Source organism: Monodelphis domestica, chromosome 6, assembly GCF_027887165.1.
Source record: "Monodelphis domestica isolate mMonDom1 chromosome 6, mMonDom1.pri, whole genome shotgun sequence".
Lineage (NCBI taxonomy): Eukaryota > Metazoa > Chordata > Mammalia > Didelphimorphia > Didelphidae > Monodelphis > Monodelphis domestica.
In genome coordinates this window covers 123,458,900-123,482,847 of record NC_077232.1, presented here as the reverse complement: position 1 = coordinate 123,482,847, position 23,948 = coordinate 123,458,900, and the positions used below count along the sequence as shown (strand labels likewise).

The following is a 23,948-nucleotide window of genomic DNA, read 5'->3' as shown; positions in this document are numbered from 1 at the left end:
TGTCCGAGAACGTTCTGTTTCCTTATCCCACTATGAATCCCACCTCCTGCAGGCGTCCTCTCCCTGGTCTCTATCCTCTAACCCTTCATCACTGCTGCCTCACTAACCCTAACCCAAACCCTGTAAACATCTTCCCTCTGAGATCACCTGCTGCTTACGCTCTACCCTGCACATTTCTCATAAATCCCCTCCTCCAGTCTTTCCCATTAGAATATGAGCTACTTGTGTTTGCCTTTTAATGTATCCTCAACACTTAGCACATAGCCTACTGCATATTTAAGCACTTAATAAATGTTTACTGACTTCTTAAAACTCTGTTCCTCAATTACTTGCCGTTTGAAGTGCATGTCCTACCGTCATTTGAAATCCAATCTATCCAAGACATAATTTATCATCTTATTCCAGCCCTGCTCCTCTTTGAAACTTCCCAGTCTCTGTCAAGGGTAACCCCATCCTTCTGGGGACTCAGAATCCCAAACTTGGTGCCATCTATTCTTCACCCTCAGCACACAGAAATCAGCTTCCAAATCTTGTTATTCTACCTCCATGGCATCTCAAATGAGATCATAATTGAGAAGTGTGTATCACAGTGTACCTGGTGGATAATGAGCACTACATACATGTTAGCTATTATTGTTGTTGTTATTATCTCTCACATACTTCCCCATTCTTTTCCATTCCCATTGCCATCACATCAGTTCAGGTGCTCATCATCTTTTGCATCAATTATTGAAATAATTTCTTAATTGATTTCTCTGCCCCAAGTCTCTCCACACAGCTCCCAAAGTGTACATTCACCTTTGCATCTCTTCCTCTCCCCACACTACAATCAATACCTTTCAGGGACTTCGTGGTACCTTTCTCCATTTGCCATTTTCAGCTTTTTACAATCTGTCCCCATCCTAGCTTTCCAGGCTTTTTAGATGTAAACCCCACTTCACACTATATTCTAGTCATGTATACCTTCTTGCTTTTCCTCATACAGTCTTCCTCATGCTTCTATATCTGTGGCTTTGCACTGGCTCTCCCCATCTCTGGGGAGAGCATGTCCATGACACCTCGACCTCTTGATATTCCTTCTTTCTTGAAAGGCTCCCCTCAAGTTCCTCTTTCTACAAATAACCAAGAGTCTGTGTGACATAGGCAGGAGGGAGCTACATTTGGAACTTAAGATGCCAATTTAGGTCCTGCTTCAGACACATTCTTGTTTATGTGACCTGGAATGATTCATTTAATATTTGAGTGCTTCAGGAAGCTCTCTGAGATTCTGAATTGCTCAGAAGGTGCTAATCTCCCTCAGAAAGGGAGCTTTCTCACCTACACTATTGTCTATACCAATCAAATCACAAATTCAGGCCCCATCCCTGTTCCTCTGTACCAGTTTCTGAGTATATGCCTTTTTTTCTCTTCTATTAGAATTGTGGGTTTTAAAATATTGTGACCAAGGGAACTATATCCCCCAGCATGCTCCAGGGGTCCCTTCCCCCTACTTCCTGGTGTGAAATTGATTTTTGAATTGGACCAATCCCATGCTAGGGAGGCACTACACCTCCCTACTTCTGGGCATGGGATTGGTCTATGTAAGGACCAATGCTGCTCCAAGGAGGGAACTTTGACTAGATTCAGGGTAGCAGGGGTTAGTAAGTTTCAGGCTGCTAGAGCTAGTTTTCCTTTTAAATAAAGTTTTAGTTAGATCAGAGAAAAAGTTTGTTTTCCTTTATTCAGAATGGAGGCTCTTTGAGGGGCATGGATTGCCTTTGCATCCCAAAGACCTACCACTATGTCCTTCCCATAACATTTTGAAATAAGAAAGTTATTCACTCAAGGAAATAAACATTTATATAGTGCCTATTGTGCTCCAAGTCAATCAAAATTTTTTTAAGCATGTAGGAAGTGCCAGATACATCCTAAATGCTAGGGATATAGTTAATAAAAAAGCAGTGCCTGCCTGAAAGACTTTAGAGGACCTAGAGTACTAGGCACTGTGCTAATCACTTTATCAGTGTTATCTCATTTGACCCTTACAACAGTCTTGGGGTATAGGTGCTGTTTTAATTTCCCATTTTACAGGTTTGGAAACTGAGGCAAACCGGGTGATGACTTGCCCTAGGGTTACACAGCTGGTAAGTATCTGAGGCCAGATTTGACTTTTGTTCTTCCTGACTCTAGGCCACCTAGCTTCTTTCAGTAAGTTTGTCAGGAGGGGGAGAATAATGAGAATGAAGTATGACTGAAGCCAAAAGAGAACTAAGGGAGAAAAATTGGGAAGGAAATGTCACTGGGTTTTCCTGAATTTGCTAGTTGAAGAACACTGATTATTAAGCTTGTTAACATTTCAGCTTTGAGACAGACTGGAGGTCAGCAAAAGCAATTGCAGTTCCTGTTGTAGCTCTGGATAATGGAAATAGTATTTGAGGAAGGGGACCATGGCCACTCTACTAGGTGTAGACAGGAGGAAAGAGACTTATAAGAACCTGTCATTTGGGCAAAGGGCGATTGAGAATTAGAGTAAGATAGATCTTATGTGTGGAAAAGAAAAAACATATTCTAGAACAATAGATTAGACTTTGAGAATTATGAGTTCATTATACAAAAGAGAAGGATTCAAAGATTCATTTTTTCCTCTAGCAAGTGTTTATTTCTTACCTGATATTTACATGACATTATGCTCATTCTTTGTGATACTGTCTTAGAAACCTTATGATTGAGTTGAGGCATACGGGGAAAAATATTGTCAAACTATTCAAAATATACTTGAATCTATTTGTCAAGAGAAGCAAGTGGGGAAAGAACTGTCAATTAAAACTCAGTTTGAGTCAGAGTCATTAAACTTCCCTGAAAGCATGAGTCTGGCTTGTAGGAAAAGAAGTTTGCAATTCACTTCTCCATAGGGGTAAAGTTCACCACTGTAGGAAAGGGGGAAGTGGAGAGCCAGGAGGGCTACAAAGAAACACAGCTGGTATTTTTGGTTGCGGTCTCCAAATGTCCTTTTGTCGGGGGAAAAGTCATGGGAACCAAGGAGAGGCTGGGGCGAGGGCCACTGTCATGTCTCTGTCTCCTGACTTGTTCTCTGTCAGAATTGTGCGCAGGAACCAAATCCTGCCGTGTCACCACACATGCCAGCTGAGGACAGCCTGTTTAGATAAGTGAAACTATCTAGCTAGTTTATTGAAAGAATGGATGGGAGTCTTGACACAGTTGGCTTTAGTAAAAGGCACGTAGCTTCACAGGGCAGCCGGCTTAGATTTCCTGAGCAGGAGAGGGGCTCACAGCAGCTTTTTGACCATGAGAAACACTGTGGATATAAATTGTAGCAGCTCTGAGAGACGCTTAGGGTACTTACATCCTGTTTAAGGAGTGGATTCCTTTTTGGAACAGAGCTTTTCTTGCATTTGTTTCATATTTTTTCCTTCTTTTTTGGGAGGGGTATATTTTAGGACCTTACTATTTAAATTATAGCCTCTTATTTTGGTAATAAATGTATTGATTTCATGGAAAGAAATGATCATTCCTTCTTACACATTATCAGAAGTGACCATTCCTTTCCAAAACTTTGTTTCCAAGCCTGTTCTTTCCTCTTTGATTCCATTGTTGTTGTTTTTTTAAAACCCTTACCTTCCATCTTGGAAGCAATACTGTGAAATGTGTATTAGTTCCAAGGCAGAAGAGCAGTAATTGCCTAGGGTCACATAGCTAGGAAGACTGATCTCGGATTTGAACCCAGGTCCTCCCATTTCTAGGCCTAGCTCTTAATCCACTGAGCTACCCAGCGCCTCCCTAATTCTTTGTGTTTGTTCATTTTTTTTTAATGGCTTCACCATTTACCCTGTCACCAGGTCACATATCTTCCTCTCTTTTGTACCCCGATCACCAACTACTGTCTCTTCTACCTCAAGAGTAATTTTACCACGCTTTCCTTTTTCAGATAGTCTATAGAAAGAAAGAGCCCTGGATTTTTAGTTGGGTGACTGGTATTTGAATCTAAGATGTTCCCTCCTCTTTCTTTATTAATTATGTGACCTTGGGCAGGTTATTTAGCCTCTCTGTGACTCATTTTTCTTTAGGTTTGCTAATGAACTAGATTCTTTCCAGTGTTTCATCCTATTATCCTTTGATCCAGCTGATTGCTACTGGATTACATGGCCTCAATTTTCTCTGACAAACTACTGCCATCTTCTCCCAACCAGCCTCCCTTTCTTCAGTGTCTCCCTCCTAAAATCTGTTCCTTGCTCTGATGCCAAATTTATCTTCCTATTTTAAACTTTCAAAAGCCCTGAGTTCTTTACTGAGTATAGTATAGATGTGACGGCTGGTATTCAGAGCCCTTTGCAAAACATTGTGATCAGACTTCATTTTTTTTCCTCACTTCTCTTTCATGACTCTGAGCTTTTAGAGTAGACTTGTCCTCCTACCCCTCTCATCCCTTTGCCTTTGCATGTACTTCCTCTACAGTGCATGAATCTTCTCATCCTCCCCAGCCCTGCCTTTTCATTCCTCACTACTCCACTGACATGCATGCCCTTAAATGCCCTCAAGAAGGGGATTTCTCCTCTCACTTTATGTCTCTTCTATGTATAAATCATATTTTGTGTTAAAGACATTTCTGTATACATCTTATCATTATCTTTTCTACTTTGTATGTTCTTAAGGGCAGGTCACTCTAATTATTTTTGTATCTGTCAGCATCTAACTCAGTGCTCTGTAATATGGAAGACATTACTAGACATTACTGTTTGTTTGAATTGAAATTGGACAATAAGAAGCAATCTAATAAAGTGATACCTAATAAACAAACTCAGATGTGAGATATTATCCCTAATGTTGGGGGGGGGGGAATGATTAAATGGGAGTCGACCTCATAATTCTGTACCATTTATAATGCTAGCTTAAATCAGAGGGACATGTCAGAAATGCAGAAAACTTTAGAACTGTGGATCTGGAAAGGGTGAGAGGTAGTGACAATGATTGTAGTGGGAAATAGCATCTTTTTCCTTTTGGTAAAAAAAATGACTCAAGTTTTATTTTTTTTTTATATAGATAACCAAATATTCATTGGAGTCAATAACTCCAATTGTCAATAACTCCAATCCAACTCCAACTCTCAGTAAACATAAGTAAGATTCATTAAATATCTTTCTCATCTGAGATTGATTAAAGGAAGCCTCTGGACTTAGTAATACTGTGTGTAATTTTACTAAGAATTTAAGACATAAATAGGGTTAATGAATAATGGACATGAGGCAGACTACTTTAAAATAATTAACTGTGAACTTGTTAGAAAACATCTTCTTTTGTTATCACACAAAAGGTCTATATAAAAGTCCTTTTGCATGACTTAGAGGTTTATTCTATTAATCTTGTACTCCAATAAGGTATGAGATTTAAAATGCAAATTGTTCTTGTAGTTCTAAGGTTCTTAGCCTTCTTTTGTGTTATGGACTCCTTTAGCAGCCTAGGATGCCTTTTAAAATCCTGTTCATAAAATACATTAGAGAAGATTTTATTAACTATACAAAATATATTCAAAATATTACTTAATATTATTTTAAACACAGTTTTTCAGAATACTTTTATAGGTTTGCCCACAGCTTTTCCTTTGTCCTCTCAACCTTCCCTTCCTCCATCCCCAGCCCTTAGGTAAATAACTCCTTTCTCAGAACTTCTTTTAAGGCTTTACATTTTCGTCTGTAATTTTAGTAGCATTCCCTATGCAACCTGCCAGAAAAACTGCTAACTGGTGACAGAGTTAATTGATTTGTGTTTTCATAACTTAATTGCTCCTGTTTATGTCTCTTCCAAAACCATAAGAATATGACCATAGGGAAAGAATAAAAAGGAAAGGAACAGGGACTGTCTGATTTGTAAATTACATGACAGGAAATTGCATAATTAAGGATTTACAAAGAAAATATCCAGATCTTATGAAATGTCCCTTTATCTCCCTCTGAATATACTTGGGGGAAAAAATCTGGGGGGGATGAATGTTCTCCAAATAAGTTGTTTAATGTGCATAAGCACTTCATGATTGTGAAGATTACAGCATTAGATTTTATAGCCTTATAATGTACTTCAGAAGTAAAATCATGGTTTAGTTGAAGTGGCTTCACATGTGTTATGGGAAATCCCAAATCTACTCAACAGAACAGAGTTAGTTGTGTATGTTTTACTGTGAGTAAAAAGTAAAAAGCTCCTAAAGCTTAAACCGGTGCTACAATTTTTGGGAAACTGTATCGCCTCCTATGTTTGGATTTAGTGTTAGTTTTAACTTTTATCTTTATTTTTCTCTATCAGCTCTGTGTCTGCCTTCAAACCAGACTTCATTACTCAGTTTCAAAAAGAAAGATTTCCTTTGACTGGCCTTTTTCTCTTTTCCATTCCTGGGAAAAATGTATATTGTCATGTCTCTGTTTCCTTACAATTCACTATCTTCTTTCTCCCTTTTAGATGGCTTTTTCTCCACCATCATATGGGAACTACTATCTCCAGGCTTATGAACTACTAATTATAAAATTGAGGCTTTTTTTTTTCAGTCTTCTTTCTCTTTGAACTCTTTGCATTATTTAATACTACTGTTGGCCACTTTCCATAGCTGAATACTGTCTAATTGCTTATCTTCAAGGAAACAAAATACTTCTATTCCCCAGTCTGTTTTTATGACCACTGCCTTCTCTTTTAGTAGATTTTTTTACCCTCTCAAGTAAGATTTAAAAAAAAAATCTTACCTTCCATGTTAGAATTAATAGTGTGTATTGCTTCCAAAGCAGAAGAATGGTAAGGGCTAGGCAGTTGGGGATTCAGTGACTTGCCCAAGATTATCACATAGATAGAAAGTGTCTGAGGAGAGATTTGAACCCAGAACCTCCCATCTCTGGGCCTGACTTTCAATCCACTGAGCCACTCAACTACCCCCAACTTTGCCTGCCATTTAAACTATACACAAACTGACATTAGTCCACTTGCTCCCTTCTACATACTCTTGAAGTTCTACCCATTCTTTAAGCCTATCTCAAATGCTGCATCTTCCACAAAGCCTTCTTTTGCTATTCTGTACCTTCAGCCTTTAGATAGCACTTGGTTTTATACTTTCTCACATGCTGACTATGATAGACAACTATGCATATATATTATACTCTTACTGAAAGCATATCGTGTGAGTGCTTGATTTAATTTTTATTTCCTCATCCGTTTAACACAGAGCTCTATATAGTAGTGCTTAACTAAGAGGCAAACATTTGCTTAATTTTTAAATTTTATCCATTTGCAATATCACTTTCTTTTCTATAAATGGAATGTTTTCCTTGAAAGGCAATGAAGTAAGTTGGTTGATGTATTTTAAATTGCTTCGATTTGGATAATTTGTTGGAAATTTAGAATCAGAAGCAAGTTTAGGATCACATAATAAAACCCCTTTATTTTACAGACGATAAAACCGATTTTTAGAGAAGTTAGCGTTATACAGTTAGTGACTAAGTAGCTTCCCCCTGCCCTTTCATTGTTCCTTTAACAACATGAGGCTGCCAAATTGGAACTTCCATTAATTTAAAAAGCATAATGAGAATACTTGAGGGAATAAAACAGAGGGTGGGTATTGTTAAATTCACAAGAACATTTTCATAAATTGAACCACATTCTTTTGGTATTGAAAGAACAGATGATAGAATGAATATTAGTTGCTTTTAGAAAGCTATTTTGCCTCATTTATGCCCCTGAAGTACCTTCGTTAAGCTAGTAAATTTTGCCAAATTTAAAATCAAGAATCAGAATGCTTTCCCTTTGTCCGCTAAGTATCTAGACAGCAATTCCTTCCTTCCTTGTTTCCTTCCCTCCCTCCATCTTTCCAAGTGAACTTATTTTGTGATAAAATGCAGTGTATTGGATGTGCTCCTAGACATGGAGTCAGCGAATATTGGTTTTGAATTCTATCTCACACGCTGACTTGCTCTGTGTCCTGGGACAACTCACTGAAACTCAGATGTTAGTTTAATCATCATCAGAATGGAGGCAATGATAGAACTTAACGTCACAGGGCTGTTGTGAAGAGCAAATGAGATACTGTATATAAAGCATGTTACAAAACATTAAGCACATATAACTGTTCATCTTCCCCGTCCCTGTCATCTCTGTTGCCTTTGGTACAGCAGCAGCTTTGACCTCCCACGGAATGTTTACCTCTATAGAATTACCATTGTTTTAGGCAGGTTCAGTAAAATTGAGCTGTCATGTGGTGCTACTACGTTCACGATGGAGCAGAACAAACCATTTCTTTCTTAAACCAGGCTTCTAGGAAAAAGACTTCTTTGCAATACGTGAGATAGGTTTAGCCACTCGGCTTGCTATCGTCTTGGGAATATGAGCCAATTGTTTACAAAATTGGTTTCAACTAGTATAAAGTCTCCTGAAGGCTGCTGGTGTATATAATAATATCACTGCCACAAACATATCTAAGGTTCCTAGAAAATATATTTTTAGAAAGTTCTTGATTTAAGAATAAAAGGTAGATCAAAGAAAGTAGTTAAGTCCTAAGAAGAACAAAGTACTTTATTTTTAATTTGTAACATCTTATCATGATGGAAAGTGTTCCTACCATGGAACTTGAGATTCGTAAGAAGAATTAATTTTCACAAAGCATTTGAGAAAGTGGCAGTAAGGCTTTTTTCCTTTAAAAGATTTGTAATAGACTATAAGAACTTTTCCCCTTGTGAAGTCAGAGAGCAGCAAAATGATTATTTAAAAATTGTCTGAAGCTTAAATGCTTGTTATTCTTCAAAGAATTTGTAGCTTCTTTCAAGTTGTCAGAAAAGTTCTCAGAATTTAAAATACTTCCAGCTTATGGTATATAAAGCCTGGTCTGTATTTTTCTTTTCTATTCTGTATAGAGTTCATGAAATAAAAAAAGTGCTAGGCCCGAATCAAACCAAGGCTAGCAGAATTTTTTTTTCTCAGATTTTCAAGCATATACATGTGTTTGTGTGTGTGTGTGAGAGAGAGAGAGACAGACAGACAGACAGAGAGAGCACAAGCGCAAAATAAATATTTTTAATGGGGTAAAACTTCATTTATTTTACTCTTTGCTAAGCCACTATACTTTGTGACTTCATTGTTTATTCACATTCAACACTTCATGACCCCAAGTACCGTAGCCCTTCTGGTTCATGGGGGTTTCTTATCAAAGATAATGAAGTGGTTTACCATTTCCTTCTCTGGTGTCACACCTTTTGTCAGAACTCTCCACTATAACCTCTACCTTTGGTAACCCTGAAAAGCATAGCTAATAGTTGCATTGAGCTAGGCAGGCAATTCTACAACAACAGGGCAGCGATAGGGAAGCAGAAAATAATAGTGCTTATATTTTTAGATAGCCTTAGTATTCATATTCGGTAATTTTGGGGTTACTTTGTGCTTTGGTTATTTTACGTTGGGCAGTCTAAACTATATTTGAGCTGAAGTAATCATAATAAAAATTACTGACATTTACATAAAATTTTTTATTCACAGAAGATTTGATAGACTCTAATTTGATCTCAAACTGTCCCAATGATTTAGGTACTTTGTTCTTCAACTGATTTTGTAAATGAGAAAAACTAAGGGTTAGAGAGATCAAGTGACTTATCCAAGTTAGGAGAGTAAGCACCAAAACTATATCTCAAGTCCTAGTCTTTGGACACAAAATTTGTTGCTTTTCCAAATGCATGAGTAGTTCTTACCATTTTTAAAAAATGAAAAGTCTTTGAAATATGTATTTACATTTTTAACGAGTTTTGAATAAAAACATTGTCAAGAATTTAGGGTCCATAAAAGATACCAAACTTAGGGGGTTATTTTAGTGATTTGCCACTTAAAATTTAATATAAATTTAATCTATTCATTATGTATATGTAAGGTATCAATGCAAATGAAATTTATTTGAACTGGACCTTTAAAGATGGAGATATTTAATAAAGAAAAGGGGGGGGGATTAATGCTGAGTGATGTCATTGAGAAGAGAAAAAGCAAGATTTGGAAAATAGGTAGGAATATTTGGGGAAAAGTAAGCATCCTGGTTTGCCTAGTGTAATATATGTATAGGAAAATATTCAGGGGTGTTTAACTGTATTATGTGAACCCTCTGTTAGCATTATAGATCTAGTTAGAAGGGACATCAGAAGCCATGGAGTCTCATCACCCTTCAAGTTCATGTAACACATTTCCTTTATTTGCCGTATACCTTATCCTCATTCTGATGAGGAGTGAACTTTTCTGTTAAGCAGCAAAAGGGTTTCTTGGCATGAGTTTCCTCAAATTTGTTTGTTTGGTTTGGGCAAATCGTTCATGATAATTGGGCCAGTTGTAAAGTGTTCCCTGTTGTCTTCACTAGTGGGGTAAGAGATACGCATCTTTTTTTTGGTGTATGCAGTTGGGTTCTAGTCAATTTGATTCTTGAGGATTTTTCCTTCCAGCATGTATTAGTGAAACGTTGACTTTAATTCATATGAAATATCAAATCCATTCCAATAAATCCCCAAAAGACAATTAATATGAGGTAACTGATATATTATTAAGTGGAGAATTTTTTATATGGACAAAATAAAGGTTTTTTTTTTTTGTGGAGAGACAAGATATAAATAAAATCATAGCAAGGTTAGAGCAAAATCCATATTAAGTTTTCTTACTTAAAAGAAAGCTTTGTATCTATATCTTTACTTGTTTTGCTATCCAAAGGTGAAGCTTTTGGAACATTTGAACTTATTCTTTATCCATTTTGGTACTATTTCTATAGCTGCTTTTATTCATTCCGGTATAGTTAATTGAAAAACAGTAAATTATTTGATTTGTGGCAAAAGCAGTTGAGCATCCAGAAAGGAATGAGTTTCAAGGTAAAGTGCCTTCAACAATATCCAAGATTACTAAAAAAGGTCAGGGAGAATGAGGATTGAGAAGAATAATTTAGGAGGTTATTGGTGGTTTTGGAGATGACCATTCATTTAGAATGATGATGATAGGAGGCTTGCAAGTAGGGTGAAGAAAAGAAAGTAAATGATGAAGAAAGAGATATATGATGTAAACAATAGGGAGTTTTGAAGTATGGGATAGAAAGCTTGTTTGAGGTGGTAGAAAAGGTTTTTCTCTTTAGATATGGATTAGACTATTTAAGATCCTTCTCTAATCTGAATGTTTGATTCTAGAGTAGTTAGGTCATGATTTAAAAGCAGAATGTTTTATTGATTTCCATATGCTCAGTTCAACTTTTCTTCCTCTCTCTCTTTTAAAACACAGAAACAAATAAAAAATGGTGTGTTTTGGAAGGGGGCTTCTTGAGTTATTATGAAAATGATAAGGCAACAACTCCTAATGGCACGATTAATATGAATGAAGTTATCTGCCTTGCAATACACAAAGAGGACTTCTATATAAACACCGGGTAGGTTGTGAAATTAGATGCTTCAGATGTAAAATAATGTATTTATGCTTTAAAAAAAAGGAAATTTTATATATTTATATTGCTGCCCCATACAATTCATGGACTTTCTGTTCTTTCTTTTAGAAGGAGAAAAAAAAAAACCCTATTAAGTATAGTCTACAATAAAAGATGTCTATTCATTGAAAGCTATTGCATTTGGTGTTCGAGGATCTATGTTCAAATTCCATCTCTCTTACTCATAAGCTAACCTTGGATAAATATGTTAACCTCTCTTTGGACTTTAGTTTCCCAATCTGCCATTATAAAAGGACTGTCAAATAATGTCTAAAATCCTTCCCATCTATACATCTATAATTTCTCTGATCCAAATATGTCTTTAAAAAGTTTAAAATAAGGTGTTTACAAAATAGGAAATTCCAGAATACCAAAATTAATTGGCATTATCTAAATAACCTTCCTTTATTCCATTTCATTAAAGTAATTTTTTTAGATTTCTCTGTAATTTTAAAAAAATCTAATTGATAATTAATATTATGATCTGTAAGAATAATTACAATAATACTAGCCCACAAAAGAAGAGATAATAAAATGAATTTTTATATAGAATTCAGGTAGGAATATTCATTTGGTAATATGAAAACAGTGAATTCTATATCTGGATTAAACTTAAAGTTATTTTTCTAAATATTCTGCTGAGGGCCATTAGAGGAGTTTTAATATACAATATGTCTTCATTTGGCACAAAAATTGCTGAAGATTTTAATTCTTATATGTAATAAGGTTCATTTTTGGAATGTTTTGTAATTTAATATCATAACTTATTTGCAACTTGCAAATTCCTTCAGAAACTTGATCCTTGCCAAATGAAGAGATACAGTAGCCAAAGATAACAACATTTAAGACTATAAATTCATTTATAAAACTCTGAGAGGATAGTTGAAATTTATGAACAGTATTGATACATAAAATACCAGTGTAATGTATAGACTTACAAGTCAACAAAAAGCTTGATATGATACCCAATTAAGCCATAATACTGAGTATTTAAAGATGAAATTAAAAGAATCATAAACAGAGAAAAATCTTTATATTTCTACATATATAGTTATAACATGTTATATAACTGATATGTACTTAATTTTTCATCTTTTTAAAACCTTTGCAAAATAATAACATTAATGATAGGCATTTGTATAGTGTTTTACATTGTGTTACTTTATATATGTTTTCCCATTTTTGCCTCACAACAATCCTGTGAAGTAGGTACAGCAAAAGTCCACATGTATCAAGGGAATTTTTGATAAAAATATGTGGAGGAAAGTTGCTTTTCTACAACATATTATATTTTCTCAGTCACCCAATGAGGATCTGATTATGATGTTTGAAGAGTGTTTAAAATCATTTAGCTGGGGTGCAGAATTCAGTGTTCAAGGCTCTTCTGTTTTTGTTCCTCTTCTTCCCCCCCCAAAAAAAACAAGGTTCTTGAAGTTCCAACCACATATACAGATTGTATAAGATCACTTGATAAATGTTTGACCAAATTTCTTTAAGGGATACTACATCCTTACAAATAATGGAATGCCACAATTATTTTAGAATCAAATTATGAGTGATCCAAAGGGCAATGGAGAAGAGTTAATGGAAGTAATTAGGCTATAGCATATCACTGCTGACGACTTGTATGTCTAAGAAGCAGAAAAAATATCTGTGAAATCAGATGTTTGAAAATATGAACCGATGATGCTGAGACAGGAAATGATAGCAGATAGTACAGGTCCTGCATTGATACTCTTAGGAGAACTACTGTTGTAATATCATCACCTCTTTAAAACTATCATCTACAACATGTGATGATCCTTAGAATATAAAATGACAATTTTTATGTTTTTAGCATTGAATTGAATATTGACATTTTTTTTGACCTACACAATCACATTCTTTAAAAATTCCTGATAATTTTGATAAATTGAGTGATAATTAAAAAACAATGAATAATATCAGCTAACATTTACGTAACTCCTTGAGGGTTGCAAAGAGGTTCACATATTCCATAAAATATAAATTTTTGACTCTGGCTTTCAACCTATCTTTCTATCTTTATCACTCTTCTGTTTTGTTTTGTTCCCATTATAACCAAATTAGTCTGCTTATGATTCTTTGTTCTTGTCCTGCTTTTTCTGTATCTATGTATTTGCTTTCTTTGTCATTCCTGGATGAATGACCATCTTTTCATTTTTTTTGTCTGAAGTATCTCTTTTTCTTCAAGACAACACAGATGCCATCATCTCTACATAGCTTTGCTTTCTAGCAGAGAGTCATCTGTCTTCCTATTATTCTTGAGTATACTTCTAACCTTCCATTCTCTCCCTAGTAAACTAAAATCTTTGAGACTTTTATCTTGACTCTAATCTAGATATAATTTGTAATAATATAAATATTATTTACATATAAATATAAATAAAATATAACAATATAAATATAAAAAAATAATAATTCGTATCTCCCAAATCTATTATACTGTCTATAATAACTGCTTACTAACTTTGAATTGAATTGGATTCTAACTTTTATTCCTCTCTCTTGCAAAAGTCTTTAGTCCTATTTGTCTCCCTCCTCTCTTGACCTCAATTCTAAAAATATGTAAATTAGGCTTTTTGGAAGATAGCATATTCAATTTTATTTTTAAAACCTTGAAAATCATCCATATTGTTTTATGTGTATTGGCAGATTTCACTAAATTAAAATCAATTCTTTGTATTCTGAAGTAAATAGTATTTTAAGTATTTGCCAATTCTTTTATTTAGAACCATTCTGAGTACCTTTTGTGGGACTGTTTGACAAGGAAAATTTTTGATAATTCATTGTCACTGCTATCATAAATTCATCAGAGTTGCTTCTTAGGTTTTTCCTTTCCTCTGGTTTTCTTCTACCCATCAAACATGGATTGTCAGCATCATATAATTTATTGCCTCATCATTCCCACTACTTTGATGAGCAATTTTGTAGCTGTGTTATCACAGATTGCAATACAGTCAAGAGTGTGTGCGCATGTGTATGTGTGTGCATGTATATATGGGTGTGTTTGAATAAAGTGCTATTATAATTTTTGCCAAGATTAATTTTAGGCAACAGAATCCACGTTGGAAGGCATGTCCTAGATCATCCAAACTAATCTATACTGAAACAGGAATTCCTTCTTTAACATCTCCAACAGCTGGTGATGGGAACTCCCATTTCATTGTTGGAGAGCATTTAATTCTTAGAAAGTTTCTCCTTTCATTAAGTTTAGACTTTTCCTTTCTTCAAAATTATCCTTGTAGTTCAGCCTTCTGGAGCCTAACAAGTCTCTTCCATGGGATCCGTTGATGATGTTTCAAATACATGATGAGCCCTAGCATGCTCTTCCTGGTGCTCTCTTTCTCCAAGATTCCCATTCCTGGTTGTTTGCCCAGATGCTTGTGTCTGGTCCCTTCCCTCTCCACTTTCTGCTCTTCTGGGTGCAAGCTCAGTGGTCCTGGTTCCTACCAGAACAGAGAAGCCAGAATCTAACCCAGCTGTCTGTATGTAGCTTGGTGTATTGCTATTTGCTAATAATAATACACAGGCTATCAGAAATGTTTTGCACAATGGAGTTATTTCAAGGTATTAAAGCAATGATAGGTAGAAGACAAAATTTGCTCTTCTGCTTCCCTATTATAGTTGCCTCAATTTTTAAAAAAATTTAATTAATTTTTTTTCATTGTTACATGATTTTTTGTCTCTTTCCCCTCTTTCCTCCCCCCCTCCCAGAGTGGACAAGCAATTCCACTAGGTTATACCTGTATTAGTTGCTTCAATTCTTAAGAAACTTGATAACAGAAACTCTTCCATTTCTTTGTACACATTAGGTTGTGCATATAGTAGAAAAATATTTGTTGAATGTACAACAGGCTTCTCTTTGTGTGTTATCTACCTCCATTAGAATGTAAGAACCTTGGGGGCAGCTGGGCAGCTCAGTGGATTGAAAGCTAGCCCTAGAGACTGGAGGTCCTGGGTTCAAATGTGACCTCAGACACTTCCCAGCTGTGTGACCCTGGGCAAGTCACTTAACCCCCATTGCCTAGCCCTTACCACTCTTCTGCCTTGGAGCCAATGCACAGTTTTGACTCCAAGATGGAAGGTAAGGGTTTAAAAAAAAAAGAAAGAAAAAGAATGTAAGAACCTTGGGGACTGCTAGGTGACTCAGGATGGAGAGGCAGGACTGGAGATGAGAGGTTCAAATCTGGTCTCAGATCTTTCTCTCTGTAACCCTGAGCAAGTCATTTGACCCCCATTTTCTAGCTCTTACCACTCTTCTGCCTTGGAACCAATGCATGGTATTGGATCTAAGACAAGGGGCAAGGATTAAAAAAAAAAAAAGAATGTAAGACCTTGAGGGCAGCAACTGTTTTGCTTTCTGCTATTTGTTTCTTAAGTGTTTGATAAACAGTGAAAACTGCACAAATGGGTTATCATTTTAAGTACTTTTGTATATAAATGTTATTTTCAAAAGCAAATATTAAAATAAAATTGAATATTAATTTTACAGTTGTAATTAATGCTTATATACTAATGAGAACTTTATAGTAGAGGAAAGATAATTATAAAATTGTGTAATTTATATATAATTATAACAAATATATTTCTATTATTATATAACAATTCCCATGTACCACATGATATGAGTCATAATTATGGCTACATTAAAGCTCATTGGACCTTTTTTTCACTTGAATAAATGTTCTTATTAACAGTTGATTTATTTTAATCTTAGTAACATTTTCATTCTGAGTAAATTAGCCATGCATTGAGTGTGTTTTATTACCATGAAATTGTAGAGTAAATTAAGTTGTTTAGTAGCACTGACTTCATTGCTGAATTAATTACAACTTAAAATAATTCAAATGATTTCAATAAAAATAGAAGAATGACTAAAATCATGGTACAATCAAAGGAAAAGTGGGGAAAGCACATTATTTGGGTTCTTTATCTGAGTAGAGGAGAAAATCTTAAAGATTTTACATTTTTCCCCTTTTTTCACTTTTAACTAAAATCACCACAAAATGGTAATCAGAGGAGATTTAGAGCTCGATCCTCAAAATTCACATTTCGAGTCATTTGGTAAATTATTTTCTTTGTAGGCAACCCTTTTAGTTGGTGTCTATTTGCCACAGTCTAGTGTACAAGTGTAATGGAATTACAGAATTGCAGAGTGTGAATAGATATCAGAGCTGTCTAGCAAAATGCTGTCCAAATCATGAATCTCATTTATGCTGTGCTGAAAAAGTGGCCATTCAGCCTTCACTTGAAGTGATGGAACTAAATATGTCCTATTGAATTGAATAAGAATCTCTCATTATCTCCCTTTTTTAACAGTTCTAATTATTGAAAATTTATCATTTTACTGACATAATTCAAATCCCCAATATTGCCTTTTACCAGAAACCTTTCCTAGCATGGATATAAATAGGATAGCTAGTAACAATCATCCTTCATCCATATCTGATTATATTTTCTATTTATCATATGCATTTCTTATATTGTAATTTCTTATAGAGTTAGTATGTATTAAACACCTAATATGTTCTAGGCACAATGCTAAGTGATGGAAGTGCAAAGAAAAGCAAATAATAACCCTTGATTTCAAGGAACTAATATTCTAATAGGAGAGACAACAGCCAGATACCTAGGGATATAGGAGATATATTGAGAGCAGATGGAAAATAGATAGAAATTATCTTTTTTCATATTTAGTCTATAAAAAACTGTGTGAATGGGACCTGTGACCTACTAGGCACAACATATTGTTATTTACTTGTATTTAAGCCACCACTTGGCAGAATAAATTTAGAGCATTCGGCATTTAATAAATTGAAAGAATTAAACCTTTCATCTTTTTAGGTACCTTAATCTTTCTTTTACTGTACTAGATACTATCAATGCGCATCATTATTTTTCCTAATATCTTCTGCATTTAGAAACACACTTGTAAATTTCCCTTCTCTCTCTTTTTTTTTGAAGGCCCATCTTTAGCTTTGAAATATATTTAGTCTCTGAGCGTGCTTTTTTATTTGGTGCTGAAACTTCTCAGACTCAAAGAAAATGGACCCAAGCAATAGCAAAGGTAACTTCCATCATTAATTCATCTGACCAATGCGACCCTAGTTGTAACAAGAAATTTGTGGATGCCTTTCTCAGAGCACTCTTGGTTATCCACAATTAGATATAGTTATCACAATGTAACTTTTATGATTTCATGTTTATTATTTGAATGATTATATATACTTAATAATATGTATATAGTCTATTACCTAAAATATATGATATCCTATTGTATGTAACATAGTATTTTATATACATAGTGTATGTCAACATAAATTCATAAATGTTAATATATTACATAAATACATGAAAGATTTGTGATTTTTTTTTTCCTGTGATGCTAAACTCCCAATGTAGAAACCCCCAACCCAGATTTTAACCTATCTTTTCCTTAGTAGATGTGTCTTAGGGAATGTTTTGAGGCATTGACACATTAAGTGACTTGCCCTCAGGGTCACAACAGTTAAATACCAGGGGCAAGAACATAAGTCTTTCTAATTTCTTGGCTAGTACACCATCTACGATTTTTTGGTTCCTTCTTTATTATATTTACATTATAGAAAAAATTTAGATATGTTGTTCCGGTCATCATCTTGGTGTCTTGAGGCTAGATAGTATATAAATATTTTTTATAAATTGCATAAATTGAAATAATTTTTTGGAATTCATATTCAAGTTTTATTATCATCCTTCCCACCCCACAAAGAACAAGCGAATGTTTTCTTTAGTATATCAATTAGAAATGAATGATAAAAGTATATTTCTCTCTTAAAGGATATAATAGCATTTTAAAGATCAAAGTTATTATTATCTCAAAATAATCCCAGTTTCCTGAATAGTAGAAGAACAAAATTAATTTTTCAAAAAAAATTAGTTTTGGTTAAATATTTCATTTATAGTTTACTTTGTCCTTTTCCTGCTTTTGGAAATGTGAGGTTTTTAATTTTCATTAAGTTAATATCTTTTTTATGTTTGCTTTTATAGCATTTTGTCCCCTTTGTTGCTGAAAACTTAGCAGAAGCTGAGTATGATTTGATTGGTCAGTTGTACTACAAAGATTGCCATACCCTGGATCAGTGGAGAAAAGGATGGTTTGCTATGGACAAGTCTAGACTACATTTTTGTCTTCAAATGGAAAATGCTGAAGAAGAATTGATGTATTTAAGGAGATTACAGGAACTAAGTATGATTTTCCTCATTTTGTTTTTCCTTAAAATGTCCATTTCAATTTTTAAAATTTTAAGTAAAAATCTTGAAAATAGAAATGGGTGGTAATTTATATACATATTTGTAGAAATTTTGTATATATATTTAGTTCTAGTGAATAAATTATTTCTTGCTACATAATAAAAGTAATGGTGGTTCCCAGTTCCTGGCATTTTAGAGTTAAAAAAATGCTTTCCTTGAAAATATCCAGTGAGTTTTGCATTTCAGGTAAATGGTGGTGATAGCTTTATTTTACAGATGAGAAAACCAGTTTAATGAGGTTAAGTGGCTACTTTGTAGTCTTACGGCTAAAGAAATTAATAGGAGATTTTGAGCTAGAACAAACACTTGGGAGTATTTAACCCAACCCACTCTTTAACAGATTAAGAGACTAATTTAATGAGGCTAATATGATTTGACTGGCAGTAGCTGATAGTGCAGTGGACAATGTTCTAGGCATGGTGTCTGGAGGTCTCAAGTTCAAATTCAGCTTAGATATTTACTGACTGTATGACTGTGGGCAAGTCACTCAACTGCCACCTGCCCCAGTTTCCTCAATTTCAAAAGAGGGATAATCCTGGCATCTGCCTGTCGAGGTGGTTGTGAGGATCAAACAAGATATTTATAAAAGCACTTTATACAGTGCAGATTTTCAACCCATATCCTCTAACTCCAAATCCATTTCTCTCCTTTGAAAAATGTGATGGGTTTTATGATCTTGCTTTGAAATAAAGTTTGAAAGATTTAAATATCTACTCAGAATGTCCTTTTTTCTACTTTTACTCATCACTTATCTTGCAGGTGTTGGGGAGGATCTCCTCTGGCCCCTTAGTCTATACTGTATTTTAAAAGTTTCAAAACCTACCTTTAAAAATGTCCATGTAGTATTATATAGAAACTTCTTATTATGGAAGTGAAAATATAATCTAATATTTCCATTTGTCATTTTTCTTTTCTAAATGTTAGCTAAGATTTTTATCAGATGAAATAGTTTAAAATTAATTGATAACATGCCAGATGTTTTTAGAAATTATTATTTGGCATTAATATTTCCACTTTTTCAAATACACGTGCATTTTGTTGACCAGTGAGTATGAAAACATAAAAAAGTTTAAAGTAAATTCTAAAAATTAAAAGGATTAAGCAAATTCTAAAGATGAAATTAATATATCATTGTGGAGGGGAACATCCTAGGGTTGATGAGTTTTCGTTTAAAAATGAATGATACTCTTTTAATAATTCTAATTGCCTTTAAACTTATTGAATTATAGTAACATTACATTAATGTGTATTTCTGAGTATTTAACAGCATATAAACATATATTAATTTTCTTAAAATCTTTACCACCTTGGAAATTAATTAAAGGAATTAAGGAAATCTATTGTTGCAGACTTAATTACCCATCCCGGTTGGGGAGTGGAATGTCTAATCAAAAATTGGCTTTATTTGGGTAAAACTTCTTTTTGGTCCTTCATTTGTGTGTGATTTTTCTGAAAATTCTTGTGGATAATGCTGCAGCATAAAAATCAGTACCGTTTCCATTTAACAAAATCAACTGATGATTTTTTTTGTTTGATTTTGTTTTCTTATAGCAATCAGCACAGTGGTTCAAAATGGAGAAAAAATAGATGTCTTGCTATTGGTTGAAAAAGGAAGGTAACAGAATTTTTTTGGTATTGTATCTCAGTTTTCCAAAAGGGAGGAAAATGTGGTCATAAACCCAAGACTTTTAAGCACAAAAATTTTTTAAACAATTATTTTCTACTCTTTTGTTGGAAAATCTTTCATTTTACTTCATCTTACCATCCCTCCATTAGTAAGAATAGTTCACAGAGTATAATTTAAACATGTCCAGGTGACTGTTCTTTATTTTGAGTTTTATTTACAAATTTTAGAGTATTAGATATTTTTAGGATGAGTCATCACTTTCCTGAGAGCCTAAGCTTGTCTTTGAAAATGGATCCTTATTACTATGTTAATCTGTTAATATTTATTTTTCTTATCATCTCTGTAATGACTTAGGTAATTTCAACTGCTAATAATTTCCTAATATTAATTACCTAACAGAGTAAAACATCTTTTTTTTTTCCATAATGTTTAGACTTCATTATAAAATCATCCTATTACCTTAAGTTTTAGTGCTGGGCATTTCTGGAGTTTAATAAAGATTTGTTTTGGTATTGAGGATATAGAGGAAAACATGAAACAGTCTTGGCTTTCAAGAAACTTATTGTCTTTCAGGAGAAAATGTATGCTTCAGAAGTAAATACAAAAATGCATAAATAACTTTTATTGAAGGTACTAGAGACTGATTTCAGGATTTAAGGATTTCTTTGTGATTTGTTCTTGGAAGAAAAGTTTCCCTCCCTGCCATCACCCCATCCCCACTTCCCAATCAATAATCCATTCAACTGCCTAGTTGGCTTTAATCCTCTTCTTCCCATTTACTTTTAACTTGGCTTAGAAATATCTCTTATAAACACTCAGGAGACTACTAAACCAGACTCTCTAAGAAAAGATTTTATTTTTGATGTTATAGGCATAAATGTGAATTTATATATTTTGCTCATTCTTAATGTCTAGATTTATTAGATAGCTAGGAGTAGAAGACTTATGTTATCATGTGCTCTTTGAGTCATAGTAATACCAGTAAAAAGCATTCAATTGATACCTAAAAGAAAAGTTATTGAATCTGTAAGGACTACAAAGATCTGTGATTCTGTCCACATGTGCGTTCCTTCCAATGATCAACATCTCAACTCCTCCATCACTTGGTAGATGACTTCATACATTACTTAGACCTTAAAAATTCATCACCTTGTGCATGCCTGTTGATGAGCCTCTGCAAACTTTGTTAGGATGGACCTTAGAATAGAGAAAGAATCTAGTCCATTTCAGGACCTTTTCATATAGAAAGCATTTGGCATTTTGAGTTCACTACATCTTGCCAGGATGTATATGTACCATTCTAAATCACCTTCCTGCTGTGATGAGTCATTGGAACAAGATGTTGCTAGACAAAATACTCACTAAATATCTCTAAAATTATAATATAATTTCTGCTAATATGTATGTTAAATATTCTTTTGTTGTTCTTTTCTTTAATAGTTTAAAGTAGCTAGGATACAAATGCCAGTCTTAAAATGTTTCAAAATGTTTATAATGGATGTGGCATGGACAAGAAATTACCAGTTCAATATCAGGTTTTTAAAACTCTGCAGGACAGTTCTACAATACTGTCATCTAAGTAAAACACAAAAGTAAATTGATTTATTTATATTTAAACATCTTATATGAATGATGGTTATTTCATCTGCATGTTTTCTTCAGTGTTATCAGTGATCTTCATAATCTTGAAAAACAAAGTCTCTTCTCAATCCTTGTCCTTCTTAACAACTCTCAACAGCCTTTGGAACTCTTGATCACCCTCTTCTCCTTGATCATCTATTCTCTCTAGGTTTTTGTGACTTTCCTTTCTTTTGGTCATCCTCTTAATTGTCAGTCTATTATTTCTGAGTATCCTTTGTTGGATCTTCATCCAGGTCACCCCTATTAATGATGTATGTCCTACAAGGTTTGTTCCCAGGATATCTTTTCTTCTTTCTCTCTACCTGTTCATTTGGTTACTGCAGCCCATAGATCAATTTATGCATATGATTTTCAGAAATTCTCTGAACTGTGGTCTATCTACATATTTGGAGTATTTTATAATTATATGATTCATTTCATAATTGTAATACTCATAATTAAATAGGCCTGTAATTTCATTACTATGACTTTTCACCTGATAATAGTAAATCACTATTAATAACAATAATTATTGTTTTTATAATATAATGATGTTATTAGATTTTATTTAACATTAATAATATCACATGGTAATTAATATCAATAATATTACCTTTTAATTACTTTTAATTAATGCTATTAATACTGGTAATTGGTGGGTGAAACCCATTAATTCCTATCCACATTTTGTAACTTGTTCATGTACTCTAACAAATTCATCACATATCACTAATATAGTAGAAGCCATTCACAATTTCTCTTAACATTGTGAGGAAACTACATCATCTGTCAACTGGTTATTATTTGTACTCACTACATCGTCAGTTATTGTTTAACATCCTATGTACATTTCTTTGTAATTGCTTGTGTACAATGAGATTATAGTCTTTTTGCACACATTGCTTGTATCTCCATTTTCAGTTGCATGATCCTCAATTTCATTCCTTCAAAGAATATATAGTTTCTTGACTCATAGCCACAGAATATCATTGGTAGAGTATCGGTATTAAAAGAACAGGTTTTAGTTTTAAGGAAAAGCTTTGGAGTACTTTGTAAGTTCCCAAAATCAAGTCTGTTCCCCTATTATTTGGAAATACTTTGTTCTTTTGAAGAATTTGTTCAATATTTTTAGATTAAATGAACTTTACTGGATTTCCTTTCAAGTATATTTCACAGGGCAATGGATATTTTTTATTATGTTTGAATCTTAAGCCCGAGTCTTTAGTATTATGATCGCAACTGGGAGATGAATAGATTGATAGATGAATGGCTAGTTAGCTACAAATAAAATTTATTGTGTTGGTCACTATTGCTAAATGTTGTGAACACATAAAGGGAGAGGTATAAAAAGTATGTGTGTGTTGAGTGGTGAGAGGGGAAAGCATGACGTAGGAATGGCCAAGAAGTGCCAGGGAAGACTGGTTCCAGGTGAGATAAGGCTAAAGCTCAACTATCAGAGGCTTCAGAGCCTGTTGTGTCAGAGGTACAATCGAAAGTTCTTTTGGGGAGACAAGAATGAGAATTTGAGTGGAGTCAGCATAGTGTGAGGATGTCTAGGAAGGATGCCCTTTAACATGATGCGAATTGCTACAATGAGCAAAATTTCATCCATAAACCCAGGAGCTTTTGAATAACCTTATTAAATTATCTTTCCTCTACTTGGACTCTATACTATATCTTTTCTCTGTCATTGCTAAATACTTTAGACAAACATATGGTGCCTCATCCACTGACTTCCTTGACATTAACAAACAAATACATTGAACAAGGTTTTCTATTTTGTAATATCTTTTAAAGAATTTTGTATAATTTTGACAAATGCATGAGATAATTTGTTGGAGAAGGAACTTTAAAATGATATTTTGCATTACCAACTACATTTTAAAAAATCAAGAAATAGTTTACACAATTCAATCAATGGGATCTTGTCATCTC

The 23,948-nt window shown here is 34.0% G+C and overlaps 1 protein-coding gene across 5 annotated transcripts in view; it reads left to right on the top strand.

Annotated features, from left to right (window-relative positions):
* Positions 1 to 23,948, top strand: part of ARAP2 (ArfGAP with RhoGAP domain, ankyrin repeat and PH domain 2) — a 224,507-nt gene that overhangs the window by 125,705 nt on the left and 74,854 nt on the right. For all 5 annotated transcript variants that reach the window (XM_056802513.1, XM_056802512.1, XM_007496580.3 and 2 more), the window contains exons 16-19: positions 11,254 to 11,398; positions 17,438 to 17,540; positions 18,503 to 18,701; positions 20,318 to 20,381. In XM_056802513.1, coding sequence (XP_056658491.1) covers positions 11,254 to 11,398; positions 17,438 to 17,540; positions 18,503 to 18,701; positions 20,318 to 20,381 — 511 coding nt within the window. The remainder of the gene's footprint in view (positions 1 to 11,253; positions 11,399 to 17,437; positions 17,541 to 18,502; positions 18,702 to 20,317; positions 20,382 to 23,948) is intronic.